Below are 19,412 nucleotides of genomic sequence, written 5' to 3'. Positions count from 1 at the left end.
ACTCTGTTCTGTGGTTGTTCTGAGAGGACAGTGTGTCAGGGAGTTCGAAGTCCTCGGGCTCTGGAGGCATTGGGGGACACTTGCGTGCTTGGGCTGGCGCCCACCGGGCAGGCCGCGGGCCTGGGAGTCGATTTGGATGGGAAGATGCGGGGTTCCTGCTCGGCGATCCATGGGAGGAGACAGGCTCCGATCAATTTTGGCCAAGTGTCTGGGGTCATCCGATGAAGATCTTGTTGCGTGGGGCGGGGAGTGGGGGAGGGCTTTCTTGGAGGAGCCGGGGTGTTTTCTTGTTCCCAGGCTTTGCGGATTAGACAGGAGAGAGACGTGTTCGATTTGGGGAATGCGGGAATCTTTTGCATCAACGGAGAGGTTGGGAGTGGATGCTGGGGATGGCCATGGAATGTTCACGTGCCCATGGTGGGTGATGTCCTTCACGGAGTCGGTGGAGTGGGGGAGTCGTCTTGTTGCGCTCGCGTTGCGGTGAGCAGAATGGACAGGCTCACTGAACATTTGCTTGGCTATTTGGAGAATCTGTGCGCCTTTTGTGCTGGTTCCCCCTGGCGGCTGGAGTTTTATGGAGTGGCACACCTTCGGGACAGTTTTGTGGATGAATCTACACGCTCTTTGTGCTTATTCTGCCTATTGGCGGGAGTTTGTTTCGTGGAGTATTTCTTGCAAGTCATTTGAGTGAGTAAGCCATTTGTTCGCACTCATGTTGCAGCCGAGTGAACCAGCTCACTGAACATTTGCTTGACTGTTGAGGAATCTGCGTGCTTTCTGTGCTGGTTCCGCCTATGGGCTGGAGTTTATTTTGTAGAGTAACACACCTTCAGGACAGTTCTATGGATGAATCTACACACTCTTTGTGCTTGTTCCACCTATTGGCTGGAGTTTTTGTGGTTTGTCTTTTGCTGTGCGGGTTTGTCTCATGGGATTTGTGTAGAGGCACATAGATACTATTGTGTAGAGGTGTGGTCTTTGTAGTCTTGTTTTTGACACACAATCAATTTTTTCTTGTGTCAAGGTGTCGAATATTGATGTGGGTGGGTTTTCTCTCTCCGTGTGGAGTGTGATGGGGTTGGGGCACCCCGTGGAGGGAAGGAGTGTTGTTTCTCTTCTTGAGCGTGGGAGGTATGATATGGTGTTACTTCGGGGGGTGTGCCTTTCTCTGCAGGAGTCTGAAAAATTTAGGAGGTTATGGGGTGGGCATGTTTTCGATAGTGCTGGCTCGAGAGGGAGCGGGGGAGTCGTTGCGCTGATGGGTGGACATCTGCATTTAAAATGTCTCGGACAGTTGATGATGGATTGGGAAGGGTCATTGTTATTTTGGGTAGGGTCTTGTTTTGTTTTGCTAATATTTGTGCACCTAACGTTGATGATCGGGGCTTTTTTGTAGATCTTGGGGGGATGTTGTGGGCCGCTGGCGCCCCTCATGGTGTGGTATTGGAAGGAGACTTTGGTCTTTTGATGGACTCGGTCCTTGATCGTGGTGGAGCGGGGGTGTGCAGGCCCCCTGTGCAGCATTGGAGCTTCACGGGATGTGTGAAGGTCTTGGTCTTGCAGATGTTTGGAGACTTTTGAGCCCATCTAGGAGGGACTGTGCATTTTGTTCATCGGTCCATTGGATTTGCTCTGGAATGGATTTTTTTGTTGTTGTCTGGGCCCCTCATTCCATCTGTTGCTGATTGCTCAATTGGAAACATTTTGGCCTTGGATCGCACCCTGGTGTGTTTGGAGGTGTTGTCACATGTGGAGAGGGGGAAATCATGTAGTTGGCATTTGATGTATCCCTTTTGCAAGGTCCTGAATTCCAACAAATGCAAGAGGCTGGGATCAATGTCTGTATGGGGACCGACTGGTCCTCGGTGTCCTCTGTGGGTGTGGCTTGGGAGGCACTTGGGGCGGTTCTTGGGGGACCGGAACATGCAGTGTGCCACATTCACCAGGGGATCCAGGGAAGAAGAGCTTGTGGAATTGGAGAGGAGTATTGAAGGTGCTGAGGCGGAGCTGAGGAGCCGGGTGTCATCTGGTGGCCTCGGGGAGTTGACCCAACTGAAGTACAGATGTAATACTGTTTTGTCGCGAAGGGTGGAGTTTTGGTTGTTTTGGGCAGGACAGTCGTGCTTTGGGTCGGGGGACGGGGTGGGAAGACTTCTGACTGGATGTATGGGGCAGAGGGAGTCTTTTTCTGCCATTCTCTCAGTGAAATCTGCTGGTGGTGAGGTATTTGCCTCGGCCATTGATGTTAATGATGCTTTTAAGGAGTTCTATCTTGGTCTCTATAGTTCCATGTCTTCGTCTACTGATGAGGATATTAAAAACTTTGTGGAACCATTGGGGCTTCCTGGACTGACGACTGGGCAAGGGGGTTCTCTTGATTCTGGGATGGCCTTGGGGGAGCTTGGCGAGGTGGTTGGGGCCGGACGGCATTGCCACAGAATTTTTTGGATCTTGTGCTGCAGAGCTGGCTCCACTTTTGCTGGGGGTTTGTGCGGAATCATTGAAGAATGGTAAGCTTCCGCTGGCCATGGCGCAAGCCCGGATCGGTCTGATTCTTTTTTTTAGCGTAGTGACTCGCCTCAATCCGGGTGGTGGAGGACAAATCTCAGTTGCCTCCGCATCTGAGACCATCAATCCGCGCATCTTATCACGTGGCTTGTTGAGCGCATTACTGCGGCGACATAGCGCGTGTGGTACCCAAGACTTTCACCCACTGTTGCACTTGTGTATATGGTTGAATGACAATAAAGAGATTTGAATTTGAATCTTGTTTTTTTCATTCTTAGTGTTGTCTTTTATGCCCTCCTTCCAAACATTGATGTCAGTTACATCTGTGCATTTTAATACATTTTTCTGTTATGTTTGTGCCCCACTCATTTCTGCTTGCAGTTATAATTTATGTTCTAATGTTGTCCACAATATTAAAACCCTTCTTTGCCATATACATATATTTCAATTTTACCCAGCAAAATTGAAGGAAAAATAAAACTATTTTCTTCACATTATTATAGTGCTTGGTGTATAAGAAATATATTGCATATGTATTATTACATAAATTATATTATTTAATGTTATATTGTATTATATTATCTATTATTCGCTAACACCAAGAAAGCCCAGGGTGTCCCAACAGGATGTGCAATCTATCACAGATGGTTGCTGAGAGGAGACGAAGGATCTGTGCAGGCTTTAATATAAATGACAGTGAAACAAACAGGAACTCAAAACAACAACAAACAAGAACTGACAAAGAAATGCCAAAACTAAAGGGTATTTATACAAACAAGAGCTAATGAGTGAATGGAAAACATGTGAGAACAATCAGGAACAGATGGCAGTGATGAGGGCAGTGCATACTGGGAAATGTAGTCTGGGAAAACACTTCAAAATAAGAGTCATAGGAAACATGAGGGAGACAGACTGACACAATTAAGGTCTCAGGAGGTTATGCACAATATGTGCTTGCAGAACATTTACACTGATGATGTATTTGTTCACCTTCATCACTTTTAACTTAATTAATTTTAACCTAGATTTTGCAATACCTTTCTTTGAGCTCAAAATGCTTAAAAGGTGCAAATACCAAAACTGCATCATAAATCACTGCAAAGAACTGAAAGAATACTTCAACTGCTATTCAGAGTAAAATAATAACTTATAACAGTAGCTATATAGTTTTGTAGTTATCTGTGGTGTAAAACAGTTGCACGGCAATAAGCATCACATTTAGGGCAAAAACAACAACACACATACAAATCCAGATCATCAGGTTTTTTACTATGGTGTATGTATATGATCCATCAATCCACCTCATATTCTCTAAAATATAATTATTATTAACGAAAGACTGAAATTTGAAAACAACAGGCAATCGATTAAAAGAAATGTGGATTTCAGAATATAGTAGATTGTTCTGGAAGATCTTTGCAAGACTACTTGAATTACAAGTTTTAGTATTGTGTATTGCAAGTGAAAGCAACACATACTATAGACTACATAGAAAACAAACGAAAGAAACAATGCAAAACAGAATTAGGCCTTTGAGTAGTATGCAAAATAATTAACAATACAAAAAAGGCATTTCTTTACTTGAAAACATGAATACAAGGTTATATCTAGGGATTATCTTGCTTTACTTCCTTACATGCTTTACAATAAATATAGAAAATGCAGCTATATTTAAAAATAAGTACTACCTCAAACACGTTGTCCATTTTTGACCTTTGACGAATTGAAGGCGCTCGCGGAAGGCGCATGCGCAGACCAGAGCCGTGCTCCCTTGTCGCGCATGCGTAAAGCAGCTGCTCGACTTGTCGCAGATGACAGCGACACGGACACAAACCACTGACAGACTCTCATATCGGCGCAGTGTGGGCTCGAGAAATGACTGATAGATACTGTTGTGACGTTCATTCTGAATAGAAAACAGGAGGAATTGACGCAGACATGGACCAGGAGTTTGAAGACATAGATTCAGAGGGCCGCTGGCAGAACCTTTATTTAGTAAGTGAAGCTAACAGAGATAGCATGCTAATGAGCCACGCAATCTAGTTAGTCATCATATGCCTGTGTGTGTATCTCTCGAACTTCTCTTAACTCTTTCATTTTAGTCTCATTTTTGGGTTGTCGGTCCAGCTAGAGAGTGAAAGAGAAGCTGTGTAACTGGGATGTTGTGCTAGTTGTCATGTTGAAAGTGTACACTGAATAAAGTGTTGTGAGTGAAACTTTGGCTGTCTCAAAACCCAGTGAGCTGCCTACCTGGATAACGTTTTTAGACATCATAGTCAATCTGACTTTGAGTATTCAGTCATATTCTCATTGCTCGGTTCACCATAAGAACAGGTAATATTATTGTTGCAACAAAACAACACAGTGGAATAGTAACATTTAGACAACAAGCAAGCAGTTCCTGCATAGACATTTGAACCTGACTATAAAAGCCAAAATGCTGTCAAAGTGCGCGGCCTCTTGTGACAAAATGAATGTTACATTTATCCAACAGTTACTTCCTCCGTTTATACGAATAACAGTTATTCTTTCCGACTTAATACACGTTTATTTACTGTAAACAGAAAATATAACGGATACAGTTTCCTATAATACTGCTAAAATGTAATCATACATGTAACAGTCACAAACACAGGGATTAAAATATCCAGCAATCTTTATCATGTCATGTCTGATACACACGCACACTCTTTAAATTTACACTGGCGGCCAAAAGTTTGGAATAATGTACAGATTTTGCTCTTATGTAAAGAAATTGGTACTTTTATTCACCAAAGTGTCATTCAGCTGATCACAACATATAGTCAAGACAGTAATAACATGAAAAATTACTATTACAATTTGAAAAAAAATTACTTCAAGGAGTTCTCATCAAAAAATCCTCCATGTGCAGCAATGACAGCTTTGCAGATCCTTGACATTCTAGCTGTCAGTTTGTGCAGATACTCAGGTGACATTTCACCCCTACACTTCCTGTAGCACTTGCCATAGATGTGGCTGTCTTGTCAGGCAATTCTCACACACCTTACAGTCTAGCTGATCCCACAAAAACTCAATGGGGTTAAGATCAATAACACTCTTTTCCCATTATCTGTTGTCCAATGTCTGTGTTTCTTTGCCCACTCTAACATTTTCTTTTTGTTTTTCTGTTTCAAAAGTGGCTTTTTCTTTGCAGTTCTTCCCATAAGGCCTGCACCCCTGAGTCTTCTCTTTACTGTTGTACATGAAACTGGTGTTGAGCAGGTAGAATTCAATGAAGCTGTCAGCTGAGGACATGTGAGGTGTCTATTTCTCAAACTAGAGATTCTGATGTACTTATCCTCTTGTTTAGTTGTACATCTGGCCTTTCACATCTCTTTCTGTCCTTGTCAGAGCCAGTTGTCCTTTGTCGTTGAAGACTGTAGTGTACACCTTTGAATTAAATCTTCAGTTTTTTTTGGCAATTTCAAGCATTGTATAGCCTTCATTCCTCAAAACAATGACTGACTGATGAGTTTCTAGAGAAAGCTGTTTCTTTTTTTGCCATTTATGTCCTAATATTGACCTTAAGACATGCCAGTCGATTGCATACTGTGGCAACTCAAAAACAAACACAAAGACAATGTTAAGCTTCATTTAACAAAACAAATAGCTTTCAGCAGTGTTTGATATAATGGCAAGTGATTTTCTAGGACCAAATGATCAATTTAACATGATTACTCAAGGATAAGGTGTTGGAGTGATGGCTGATGGAAATGAGGCCTGTCTAGATTTGATCAAAAATGACTTTTTTCAAATAGTGATGATACTGTTTTTTACATCAGTAATGTCCTGACTATACTTTGTGATCAGTTGAATGCCACTTTGGTGAATGAAAGTACCAATTCCCTTCCGAAACAGCAAAATCTGTACATTATTCCGAACTTTTGGCCGCCAGTGTACGTTTATTCAGAGGTATGTTTTTTATGTTTTTAGTGATTTCATTATTTAACTTGGACTGAATCATTGTGCATTATATGTAATTAACAAGAAGAGGTATTCAACATAAACATTACTGGGTTTCTTATCTCTCTTGTAGATAAACAAGCAAACCAACTTATGCTTTATAATCCACATATGATGTTTTTTTTCCTCCTGTGTCTAGACGGACTAATGTGTCCAGTTGTGAACCTGAAAAGAGTACATTTTTGTTTTATCTGTGTCTTAATGTGTGTATCTGTGTCTAACTTAATAAATAACTTGAATCTTGACCACAATTAATTTTTTAGATTGTTTATATATATATATATATATATATATATATATATATATATATATATATATATATATATATATATATATATATATAATGTTTATTTATTTATTTTTTAACAAAAACAATACTTTCCTGTTTTTTAATGTGCAATATTTGCTGGAACAAAAGCTAATTTCAGTAAAACCTTATCTATGTTATCCAGCTAGATAATGTGACCTTGTTGACAAGGTAAACATGCTAACATGACAAGTTTAAACCAGCAGTTTGCAACAAAAATGTTCAGTACATCACAGAAAACTTATATATATATATATATATATATATATATATATATAATGTTTGCAGACTTTGGCAATTAAATGGAATTAATCTTGATGAACTTAATGTACCATTGTGCCTTGTCACTAATGACCAGCCTTATCTGTTGTTCTGAAGCCTCTTATATATTTTCCCCCCAGGAAATACGCAACCAGTCACATGAGTCTGCGTTCAAAGTGGCCAAGTATACTGAGAATCGCAACCGCAACAGATACAGAGATGTAAGCCCGTGTAAGTAACATCAGTTAAAGCTCAAATGTCTCGAACACAAGTTATGTTAGAATTTATGATCTTCACAGTCATCATTATCTTCACACTCCATATTTTCTACAGTGCAGTGATGAAACTGGACATAAGAGTTTAAGGAGTATAAACAATGATAAATTTAGCCTTTTGTTTTGCTCTTACCCCAAACATATCAGTTGACCACAGTCGGGTGAAGTTAGAAAACACAGAGAATGACTACATTAATGCAAGCCTGGTGGTTACGGAAGAAGCACAGAGAAGATACATACTTACCCAGGTGAGTGAACGCCACTCGCTATTGAATTTACTCCTGGAGCTTCAAGCATGCAGTGCAGTGCAGTGCTAAACGAGAATTCAGGAAGTTTTTACGTTTTTTTGACATGGTAAGAAAGTTTCTTTTAAGCAGACACTTGTCATCTGATTATTGATTCATATAGATGACAAAGAAAAACAAAACATATATATATATACACTGAATCAACATTTAACTCCCACTACTACCCCTCCCCCTCCCCAATCACAAACTCCACGTGGTCTAACATAAGTACACACACACAAAATATATATATATATATATATATATAATCCTACACATCTAAAACGATGCCTCTCTCTCCACAGCCCCTCCCAGAGAGTCCCCCAAAAATGCCAAATAACTGCCCCATTTCCCATCTAATGAATCCCAGACCCCCAGCCTTCTACATGACACCTCTTCGAAAGCTGCCACCCTCCCCATCTCCACGCACTACTCACGAAATATGGGCACTCCAGCCAATTTTTTTTTTTTTTTTTTTTTTTTTTTTAAATGTGTTTATCCCCTATATTGATGACCACCCCATCACCAAAAACAGAATCTGGGGCAAAACGAAACCCATTTTGTCCATACCGAGTGCAAATGCGAGATAACGGGGTGTAACTTAACTTCTCAGATTAGTTTGATAGGCTTTGCAATGGTGAAATAGGGGCAAGAACTTCCTTTTCAATACAAAACCATGGAGGGGCTCTCTCAGGAGGAAGTGACCAATGAGCCAAGTGTCTGAGATCGAATGCATAATAATAAAACAAAATCTTGGGTAGGCCTAGCCAACCTTTGTTAATCAGCCAGTGTAACTTATTGAAATGTAATCTGGGACGCTTACCGTTCCAAATGAAGGACTTCGCTATGCTATCAAATAAAATTCATCTTAATAACATTAACCTTCCCAATCATAGATAAATATAATGAAGCCAACCTGCCCACATCGCTCAACCTTTTTATTAAAGGGTCAAAATTAACTCTTAACTAAATCGGACAGATTTGCTGGGAATAAAATGCCCAAATACTTAATGCCCTGTTTGGGCCACTGGAAGACTCCCGGTTGAAAAGCTGTCGCTGGGCAGTACGCTGTCAGAGCCAAAGCTTCGGATTTAGACCAGTTGACTCTGTATCCTGAGAACTTAGAAAAGGAATTAATAATTCTGTGGAGGCAAGGCATAGATCTAGTGGGGTCGGAGACGAATAATAAAATATCATCTGCGTAAAGCAAAAGCTTATGCGCCATACCTCCCGCCACCACTCCTGGAAAATCATCTTCCGTTTCTTATCGTGGCTGCTAATGTTTCCAGGGCAAGGCAGAACAATAATGGAGAAAGAGGGCAACCCTGCCGGGTGCCCCTATCCAGAGTAAAATAATCTTAAATTAATCCATTTGTTTGTACCGCCGCTACCGGGTGTCTATAAAGTAACTTAATCCATCCAATAAAAGTATTCCCAAACCTTAAAAAGATAATCCCATTCTACCATATCAAACACCTTTTCGGCGTCAAGCGAGATGGCAGCGACCGGAGTCTGATCATTCGCCACTGACCACATGATATTGATGAAATGCCTAATGTTATCAGAAGAGCTGCGGCCCCGAATAAACCCCACCTGATCTATATGTATAAGAGATGTCATAACTTAATCAGTTAGCCAGAATTTTTTTACAATATTTTTAGGTCTAGTTGGATCAGGGAACTTGGATGGTAACTTTACACTCGCTTGGATCTTTGTCCTTTTTTAAGAATCAGACTGATCCAGGCTTGTGTCATGGTTGGCGGAAGCTTTCCATTCTTTAATGATTCCGTATAAACTTCTAACAAAAGGGGTGCCAGTTCTGTAGCATAAGATCTAAAAAATTCAGCTGCAAAGCCATCTGGCCCCAGAGCCTTGACTGTAGGCAAGGCCTTAATTACCTCGCCAAGCTCCTCCAAGGGTATCTCATAATCGAGAATTTGTTTTTACTCAGTCGTCAGTTTAGGGAGTTCTAATGGTTCCACAAAGTTTCTAATATCTTCATCAGTAGACGAAGACGTGGAACTATAGAGATCAAGATAGCATTATTAATATCAATGGCTGAGGTAAATATTTCACCACCAGCAGATTTCACTGAGGGAATGGTAGAAAAAGACTCTCTCTGCTTTATATATCTAGCCAAAAGCTTCCCTTCTTTGTCCCCTGACTCAAAGTATGACTATCTTGCCCTGAATAGCCAAAACCACACCTTTCCTTGACAAAATAGTATTATATCTCTATTTCAATTGGGTCAATTCTCTGAGGCCATCAGGCAACATTCGGCGCTTCAGCTCTGCCTCGGCACTTTTAATATTCCCTTCCAACTCCACGAGTTCTCGTGCTTTGAATTTTTTGGTGAATGAAGCATACTGTATGATCCGGCCCCTTAGAACAGCTTTAAGTGCCTCCCAAGCCACGCCCACAGAGGATACCGAAGACCAGTTGGTCTCCATATAAACATTGATTTCAGCCTTTAACATTTGTTGGAAATCAGGATTTTGCAAAAGGGATACATTAAAGCACCAGCTATATGATTTCTTTTTCTCTGTATGTGGCAACACCTCTAAACTCACCAGGGCGTGATCTTAGACTAAAATGTTTCCAATTGAGCAATCAACAACAGATGAAATGAGGGACTTGGATATAAAAAAAATAAATAATCTATTCTAGAATAAATCTTACGGACTGATGAAAAAATGTATAGTCCCTACCAGATGGGTTCAAAAGTCTCCAAATATCTGTAAGACCAAGATTTTTACACATACTGTGAAGCGTCAGTGTTGCTCTAGGGGGCTTGCCTACTTTTGCTTCACTATGATCAAGTCCATCAATAGATTAAAGTCTCCTCCCAATATTATATCATGAGGGGTGCCAACGACTTGCAACATCCCTTCAAGATCTATAAAAAAGCCCTGATCATCAGCGTTAGGTGCGTAAATATTCGCCAAAATCAACCTTTGCCCCTAAATTTCTGCTAAAACAATAATGACTTCCTAATTTATCTTTAATCTGTTTGAGACATTTGAATTGTAGATGCTTACTTATCAGTGTAATGACTCCCCTGCTCTTACTTGAGCAGGCACTAAAGAAAACATGTCCACCCCATATCTTCCCAAATTTTTCAGCTTCCTGCGGGGAAAGATGCATTTCTTGAAGAAACACTATATCATATTTCTTACGTTTAAGAAGAGAAATAACCTTCCTTTTTATGGGGTGCCCCAACTCATTCACATTCCACATGGAGAGAGACAATCCACAGTTGACATTTTGACACATTAGAAAAAAAATAGATTGTGTGTCAATAATAAACTTATAAAGACCACATTCCAATATTAGTGCAACAATCAAACCCCAAATTTCCCCCTGAATCAAACAAACAGAAAAAAGAAAAACGTGCACATTAACCTCACGCACAGCAGCGCCAACTGGCATCCATCCCTCTCTACTCAAACAGTCCATGTACGCCTATGAGAGCTCCCATGACAACTTTGCCATCGGATTGCTCAAGTCCGGTGTTTCTATACAAATTTTGTGAGACAGAATTACACAACAGAAGATAATCTATAAAACAAATTCCAGCCAATAGGCAGAATAAACACAAATAACGTGTAGATTCATCCACATAACTGTCCTGAAGGTGTGTTCCTCCACAAAACAAGCTCCAGCTGCTAGCAGAACCAGCACAAAAAAAAAAAAAAAAAAGCCATTCAGTTTCCTCGGGCAGTCAATTGAATGTTCAGTGAGCCGGACCATTCGACTGCTACATGAGTGCAACAAATGACCCAATCACTACAATGTCCTGCAAGAAGTACTCCACAAAACAAACTCCAACCAATAGGAGGCATTAGCACAAAGAACGTGCAGAGTCATCCACAACACTGTCCCGAAGGAGTGCTACTACACAAAACAACTCTAGCCGCTAGGTGGAACCAGCACAAAAAGAAACAAAAAGGTGCTCAGTTTCCTCGGACGGTCAAGTGAATGTTCAGTGAGTCGGACCATTTGGCTGCAATGTGAGTACCACAAAATAATTTTCTCAGTCATTGACTTTATGAAAGACATCGCTTGCTGGGGACATGTAAATATTTTGCGGCCATCCTTAGCATCTATTCTCAATTTGGCCGGGAACATCAGTGCAAAAGCGACCTTCCGTTAAAGTAAGAGTTTCCTGCATTCCTTGAATCGATCACGTTTCTCTCTTGTCGAATTCGGAAAGTCTGGATCAAGAAAATGCTGTGGTTCTTCCAAGAAAGCCTTCCTTTACTCCTCGCCTCACATAATACGAGATCTTTGTTGGATGATCTCAGAAATTTAGCCAGAATTGTTCGGGCCTGTCTCCCTCAGCCAATCGCCGAGCCGGAACCCTGTGAGCTCACTCGATTTCTAGCTTATGGCCTGTTATGTCGAGCAGACTCTGGAAGAGCCCATCCAGGAATTTCACCATATCCCGCCCTTCTTTGTCCTCAGGAATTCCAATAATTCGGACGTTATTCCGCCGGTTACAGTTACCCAATCCTCCAGCTTCTCACAGATGCGCTCCAAATCCACCTTGGATGCTAACGGATTAGCAGGTAATTCCCTCTCCGATGACTCCAAATAATCGATCTGTTTCTCGACATCCCCCACTCTTGTAACCACCTCAGTGTATTTCGTCTCCATGGCAGTGATCGATCGATGTATTACAGCAAGATCCTCCAAGTCAGCAACGACCTTCTTCAGCATTGCCGACATGTTCAACAATTCTTGCCAAATTTCCTTCACTTCTCTGGCCAATTCGGCTCCAGGGTTTACTGCCTGCTGCTCAGGGGCGTCAGCTTGAGCATGTAAGTGTTTTTAATGTCTCCAGAGGCCGAGGATTTTGAATTCTTTGACATATTGTCTTCCTAGAACAGTTATGGAACAGAGTGTATCGAATCTCACCAGTTTATGACATAAACAGTATTAAAACTAGCAAAGTGCGCAGAGCTTGCCGTTCACACGTCCGAACCTCACACGGCATCACATGACCCAAAAACAGAGTTTAGTTAAACCTTTGGATTAAAACCTAATACCTTTTGAGTTATCACTCGAAGGAAATGTAGGTGGGGGTGGGTGAACACATGTCTATTAGCAGTCGAAATCTGTGGGTAAATAGGACTCAAGGGTGCATTTTAAAGGTCACACACTTTTAAATAGCTTGAGTCTTTCATTTATGATGTTTTGGTTGATATACTTTCAGATGTGTAGTTGTGCCAGACCTTTTGTCATTACATGATTGTACATAGCTTACATAGCTAACTATAAGGCAAACCACATATTTGTAAAATTGATTAGGCGGTGTCTTGCCTAATGACTCTGTATAATAAGAGTTTATACATTTTCGGGTTTACCTGACATCTAATGTGTTTCATAGGAGGCATTTACATAGCGTATTCTTGCATTAAAAAAAAATGCAACTTTATGTAACAGAATGTAGGGGTCTCTCAAGTAGGAATGTCTTAAGTACCAGTACATCGGTACTAAGTCAATACTACAATAAAAAAAGATTTATTGTATTATTTATTTGTTTTATTATTTATTGTGTATTGTATTATTTTTTGTAGTAGATGACAAAAGACAGCGCACATTTACTGTGACGTGTGCAGTGCATATAGACTATAGATTTATTTAATCGCAGCATTTTGTGCTTTAAAAATCACACTGGGTAGGCCTTTTGTGATTATAAATTAAACATCTGATCGCGGTTATTTGATCTAATTGTGCACTTCAAATTCCAGTCGCATTTTAATGCCCAAATAAGGGACTTCTAAGCAAATATATAAATGCCATCAACAGCACGTTTGTGTGTCATTCAGTTGAACACGGAGTTCACACGTCACTGATGTCAACCAGAGCAGCTTCTGTCCGGAATAGCACGTAAACTGCTTCTCAAGTGCTCTGATGTGCATGGTCAGCAGAGGCTTGTGCCAAACTCCATGGAAAATATAAACAAACAAATATAAACTTTAATAGTGAATGCAAAGCGCTCCAGCTTCACTTTAAGCAATCATGTAATGGCAAATGTTCTTTGTCATTGCGGGTCAGAGCTCAACGCTAAGGATTTTTTCTACTGGCCTGGTCGGGCCAGTGCTTTAGATTTTTACTTGCCCTGCCAAAATTTTCACTGGCCCACACAAAAATGGAAAATAGCTGTTTTTACCATCATGGCTTTAAAATAATGTCCGATGCAAAATATTTTTTTATATAGGCTATATATTACATATTTAAGTCAATTTTCCCCAAAATTGTATCACATTTATCATTTGCAAGATATGATTTATGCCTTATGTAACCAAATATACTGTAAGTGCTTTACAGATATAAATTCATAAATAGAACATATTAACCTCAACTGTCCTGTCGTTTACACGTGTTTTTAAGTGAAGAGTTCTGTGAAGCAAATTATGGGTTTTCACTTACCCATTTAGTCATGCTGTCAACTTTTGGGCCATAGTGTTTTCACAAGCAGGATCAAAGACCTAGTCACTGAGTTAAAGATTTGATTATTTGCTCAGTATAATAAAACATATGAATTCCTGAGAGAGGAGAGCTTGCTACTAAATCGGTTGTGATGTGCAATAGGCCTATACAGTAGGTAAATATCAGGCCTAATATATGGATTAAGAATATGGAAATAAATGTAAAATTAGGCAACCCAAACAAGACCAAAACTGACTGATACTCAAGACAGAAAGAAAATACCTGTAGAAATGAGAAATGTGACAGGTGTTTTATAAGGATGACTGTTTTAAATAGTCATTTTCAGCCTGCAGCTGAACAGCTCTGATAATAACAGCCATAGAGATTTGGCTTCTTTTCATATCAAATGCCATTATCATGTAGGGCTGGGCGATAGGACGATGTTATCGGATATTGACGATGTCTTAACAGAGACCCTATACCGATTGCGACACTCATTGACAGACGATGATCAACAATATCGGTAAATGGCAAAACCATGGATCTGGGAATTCAGCAAATATATTAAACAGTTGCCAGGGTGTGAAACTACCACCCACCACCTGCAAAATGCGACGAGGCTGAATCCAGTTCGCAAGCTCCTCATCCAAAATTTCATGTGCGAGTAATTTTGCTCATCTACCCACAACAGGCGGGCTAACTGTAAGATGTCTTGGAGTGACACATGACAAGAAATGCTGTTAGTCACAACTAACTCACTTTATTATATTTTTAAGAACAGACAAAAGAAAAGCAGTCAATGCTTTTGTATTCGCTGTTTGAGGCCTGCAGCACGAGCCTGTCATGTGGAACATGTGCGCGTAAAGAGTTTTCATTCAACTTTTTTTTTTATTTTTATTTTTTTATCTGAAAACTGCATGAATTATGTCGTCTATGAGAATGCTGCAAATTATCTCCGACATCTCAGGAGGTGCTGTGAGTTTAGTTCACTTTATTTCCATGCGGTTGGCATGCATTGTGAATGCAACTCTGCAGGTTCAGTAATATATACAGGCATCTCCGTATTAAATAGACAAAGACGAAAGTGATTAAATCATAAAGTAATACAAGACCTAACATTGAGTTCTATTTCCTTTTCTTTAGACAGCATTAACTGTAATACCAAAATGCAATACAAACACAAATTCGATAAGAACACACATTTGGTAGCTTTATTTTGGGAACACAAGGGAATTTATTAGGCTTTTTATTTTTTTATTTATTAGGGGTCAAGCCCTGACAGGGCGAAGACCCCTATTGTAATCGTTAGTGTTCTTATTATTCTTTTTTTTTTTTTCTGCCATGGGAGTCTATGGCAGCCCATAGAACCGTTTGCAGGAAAGTTATGAAATTGTGCACACAGCTAGAAGACAGTCTGAACTGATACCCCACAGCAATTTGGAGTCTGTAACTCAAACTTTTTAGCGCCACCAACAGGTCAAAATTTCACTCATGTTTATGTTAATAACTTTTGAACTGTAATTCCTAGAGACAAAATAATTTTTTCCCCTGATTCCTGAGCTCACGTCAAGTGGGTTTCGATTTCCGCCCGACTAGATTTTCCACCATTTTGAATTTTAAGGAAACACATTTTTTCGCTACTGGATGTGTGTACATGTTACTTCTCCGCAACACTTTGATGGATTGTGACAAAACTTGGTATGTGTCATCGACATCATGCTTTGAAGTCACCTGCAGCGTTTCGTCACACTGCCCCCTACTGGTCAGGCGATAGCAAAAACGGCTATTTTGGCTGATAACTCTTGAACACTTTGGCCAAAAATTATAATACTGGTCTCTTTAGATTCAGTGAAACATTACAAGTCAAACGATACCCAATTTTCCCATGTCGGTCATTTTGGGCGTCGGCCATTTTGAATTTTGTCGCAAAATGCTGTATTTTATGAACGCATTGGCGTATCGTTACGAAGCTTTGTATGTGTCATCAGGACTATGCCCTGAAGGTGCCTGAGAAGTTTGGGAATTGTTTTTAACTTTGTGAGCTTATAACTTTTAGTGCCGTTGGACTATTTTCACAGGACTGGTCTCGTTAAGTTCGGGAGGACTTGCCGAGTGCAGCGATACCATTTTTTTCTATGGTTCACCTTATGGCCTGTTGCCACTTCAAAAATGGTTCAGAAACTACTTTAGTGAATTCCTTCAAAGCTGTTCGTCCGATCGGAATGAAACCTCCAAAATAAGAAGCGTCATTAGTAAATTTCTTACGTTTAAAGAGAACATGGCAAAATTTTGCTCGTAAATGCCAAAAACAGGCCGATGAATTTTAAAAGTGGTCTCTTTTACGTAAATTGATATAAATCTTAAGTGAAATTAGATATTTTCACCAAACTTGACACACTTATATAAGGGCTCATCCTGAGAACACAGAAAAAGTTGCATGGTTTGGCCATTTGGTGGTGCTATAGCAGGGAACAATATGAAAATGGCTCTAAATATAGAAACATTGGTCCGATTAATTTCAAAATTTGCATGCAGTGTCTTTACATTCAGTGTCTTTGTGGGAGTTTGCCATCATTGATCATGAGGACAGTTGCATATATTGAGAAACATGGCAGCCATTGGCTAATCATCAACAAATTTGACACTGAGCACACCAAAATGTACTTGAGGCTGTATGTTTGCATTTTTGTGAGACTGGTCTTGTTAGATTGTGTGTGTCATGCAGAGAACAGTGATACCATGGTTGGCCATGATTTGATTTTATGTAAACGTTTTGTTGTTTCTCTTACTCCTATAACATTTGTCCAATAAACATGAAATTGAAATCTGCTGATTATTTGCAGACCATGCCTGAAATTATTAGCAAATTGATTTTTGTTGTTTAGAATTGTTTCACAAAAAAATTTGAAAGTACCAAATTTATTTAAAAAAATACCAAAGAGGAATTAAAGCAGTTGCATTTGCTTAGTAAAATTAAAATATTTTAGGACCTTGCCCTGGGGGATCATTGTGAATTCTGGATGCCCTGTAGTAAACAATGGCTAAATGTGCTTGCTTTAAATATTTCAATCAATTAGACAAATTGTTTTCAATTAAGTTAGTGTCATGGAAATAATCAAATGTTTTTTTTTTTTTAATTGGATTAAACTAAATATTGCATAGATGTCTATAAATGTATTGCATATAACTCTAAGGATGTAAAAACTGACTTTTCCAATTTTTTCCCAAAAATCCTACAAAGTGCTTGAGAATACACAAAACAATTTATAGTGTGCAATGTTGCACTTAACACCCTCAGCACAACCTTGAGTAAACGCTCTTTATCAATGTACTAATAGCCAAAACAGCAAGCACTTTTGTTCTGCTGATGATAGAGATTTTAATGTGCAACTAGTACACGCAAATAGAACAGCAGTGTTTCTTGAGAAACATGGCCATAGATGTTTGGTTTTTATCTTTAACTCCTACAGCATTCATCAGAATTCTAACTTAAAATGTGTCAAAATGCTTCTTTCGCTGCACATGCTACCAATAATTGGCTTGACCCCGGTATTGCTGCTTGCAGCTATTATTATTATTATTATTATTATTATTATTATTGTCTTTACATTTATAATTGGAACAATTTTGGGAATTTCACACACTGTGAATAATGTGCGAGGATAATTAAAATGTTGCGCAAGACGTGCAATCCTGCTGCGAAATTCTTGAAGTGGGTTTTTTCCCTGCTATTTTCTACACATTGGTAATTTGAAAAGAGTGAGGACAGTTCTAAGAGAGTGCGCTCGGTGTCTACACTCTCTTATGTGCGTCTTTGTGAGCTAAATATAATCACGTTCTCTCATATCTTGAGTGCTTGGTTAGAAGACTTTGTTCGTTCCGTGTAATTTTTGTGCTCTCTCGCTTGTTGTCTTTGTGCATTAACTGTTATATTGATCGGGCCAGTGACAGTTCTTGCAGTTCTGGCCCTGGGCCATCGGGCAGTCCTTATTGTCGAGCCCTGCAGGTTCATACATGCGGATTGGGAGACACACGCTTACTCTAGAAATAAGGGCTCATGGGTTTAATCAAAGAGCATTAATATAACGTGTGAAAGTGAAGACATTAGGACAGAAATATTTTACTATTGCTTTATAAAATATAATTTTATATAATAAAAATATATAAAATATATATTAAATTTTTTATAAAAAATAAAATATGAGTTCCAAAAACAACAGTGTAAATGTAAAATTGACCAAAACTAATGCTGACTGAAATGAGAGACATATTTGAAGTATTTAGAAATATTTTGATATTTAAAACATTATTTTTCATGTCATAAGTTTTTAAAGGCCTAAAATTATTTTATTATAATTTGTATTTATATATTTTAAGTTAAATACACTATATTGCCAAAAGTATTCGCTCATCTGCCTTTAAACGCATATGAACTTAAGTGACATCCCATTCTTAATCCATAGGGTTTAATATGACGTCGACCCACCTTTTGCAGCTATAACAGCTTCAACTCTTCTGGGAAGGCTTTCCACAAGGTTTAGGAGTGTGTTTATGGGAATTTTTGATCATTCTTCCAGAAGCGCATTTGTGAGGTCAGACACTGATGTCTTCGCTCTAATTCATCCCAAAGGTGCTCTATCGGGTTGAGGTCAGGACTCTGTGCAGGCCAGTCAAGTTCTTCCACACCAAACTCGCTCATCCATGTCTTTATGGACCTTGCTTTGTGCACTGGTGCGCAGTCATGTTGGAACAGGAAGGGGCCATCCCCAAACTGTTCCCACAAAGTTGGAAGCATGGAATTGTTCAAAACCTCTTGGCATGCTGAAGCATTCAGAGTTCCTTTCACTGGAACTAAGGGGCCAAGCCCAGCTCCAGAAAAACAACCCCACACCATAATCCCCCCTCCACCAAACTTCACAGTTGGCACAATGCAGTCAGACAAGTACCGTTCTCCTGGCAACCGCCAAACCCAGACTCGTCCATCAGATTGCCAGATGGAGAAGCGTGATTCGTCACTCCAGAGAACGCGTCTCCACTGCTCTAGAGTCCAGTGGCCGCGTGCTTTACACCACTGCATCCGACGCTTTGCATTGCACTTGGTGATGTATGGCTTGGATGCAGCTGCTCGGCCATGGAAACCCATTCCATGAAGCTCTCTACGCACTGTTCTTGAGCTAATCTGAAGGCCACATGAACTTTGGAGGTCTGTAGCGATTAACTCTGCAGAAAGTTGGCGACCTCTGCGCACTATGCGCCTCAGCATCCGCTTACCCCACTCTGTCATTTTACGTGGCTTACCACTTCGTGGCTGAGTTGCTGTCATTCCCAATTGCTTCCACTTTGTTATAATACCAC

General features: G+C 39.9%; 1 protein-coding gene across 1 annotated transcript in view; it reads left to right on the top strand.

Moving 5' to 3' along the window:
- Positions 1 to 4,315: 4,315 nt before the first annotated feature.
- The window catches only part of LOC127420735 (tyrosine-protein phosphatase non-receptor type 2-like), a 38,690-nt gene continuing 23,593 nt past the window's right edge, over positions 4,316 to 19,412 (top strand). Inside the window, exons 1-3 of the mRNA XM_051663247.1 lie at positions 4,316 to 4,503; positions 7,201 to 7,291; positions 7,483 to 7,583. Coding sequence (XP_051519207.1) covers positions 4,447 to 4,503; positions 7,201 to 7,291; positions 7,483 to 7,583 — 249 coding nt within the window. The 5' untranslated portion in view covers positions 4,316 to 4,446. The remainder of the gene's footprint in view (positions 4,504 to 7,200; positions 7,292 to 7,482; positions 7,584 to 19,412) is intronic.

This window comes from Myxocyprinus asiaticus, chromosome 30 (genome assembly GCF_019703515.2).
Source record: "Myxocyprinus asiaticus isolate MX2 ecotype Aquarium Trade chromosome 30, UBuf_Myxa_2, whole genome shotgun sequence".
Classification (NCBI taxonomy): domain Eukaryota; kingdom Metazoa; phylum Chordata; class Actinopteri; order Cypriniformes; family Catostomidae; genus Myxocyprinus; species Myxocyprinus asiaticus.
Note: the sequence above shows the minus strand (reverse complement) of the source record. Positions and strands in the feature narration are given on the sequence as shown.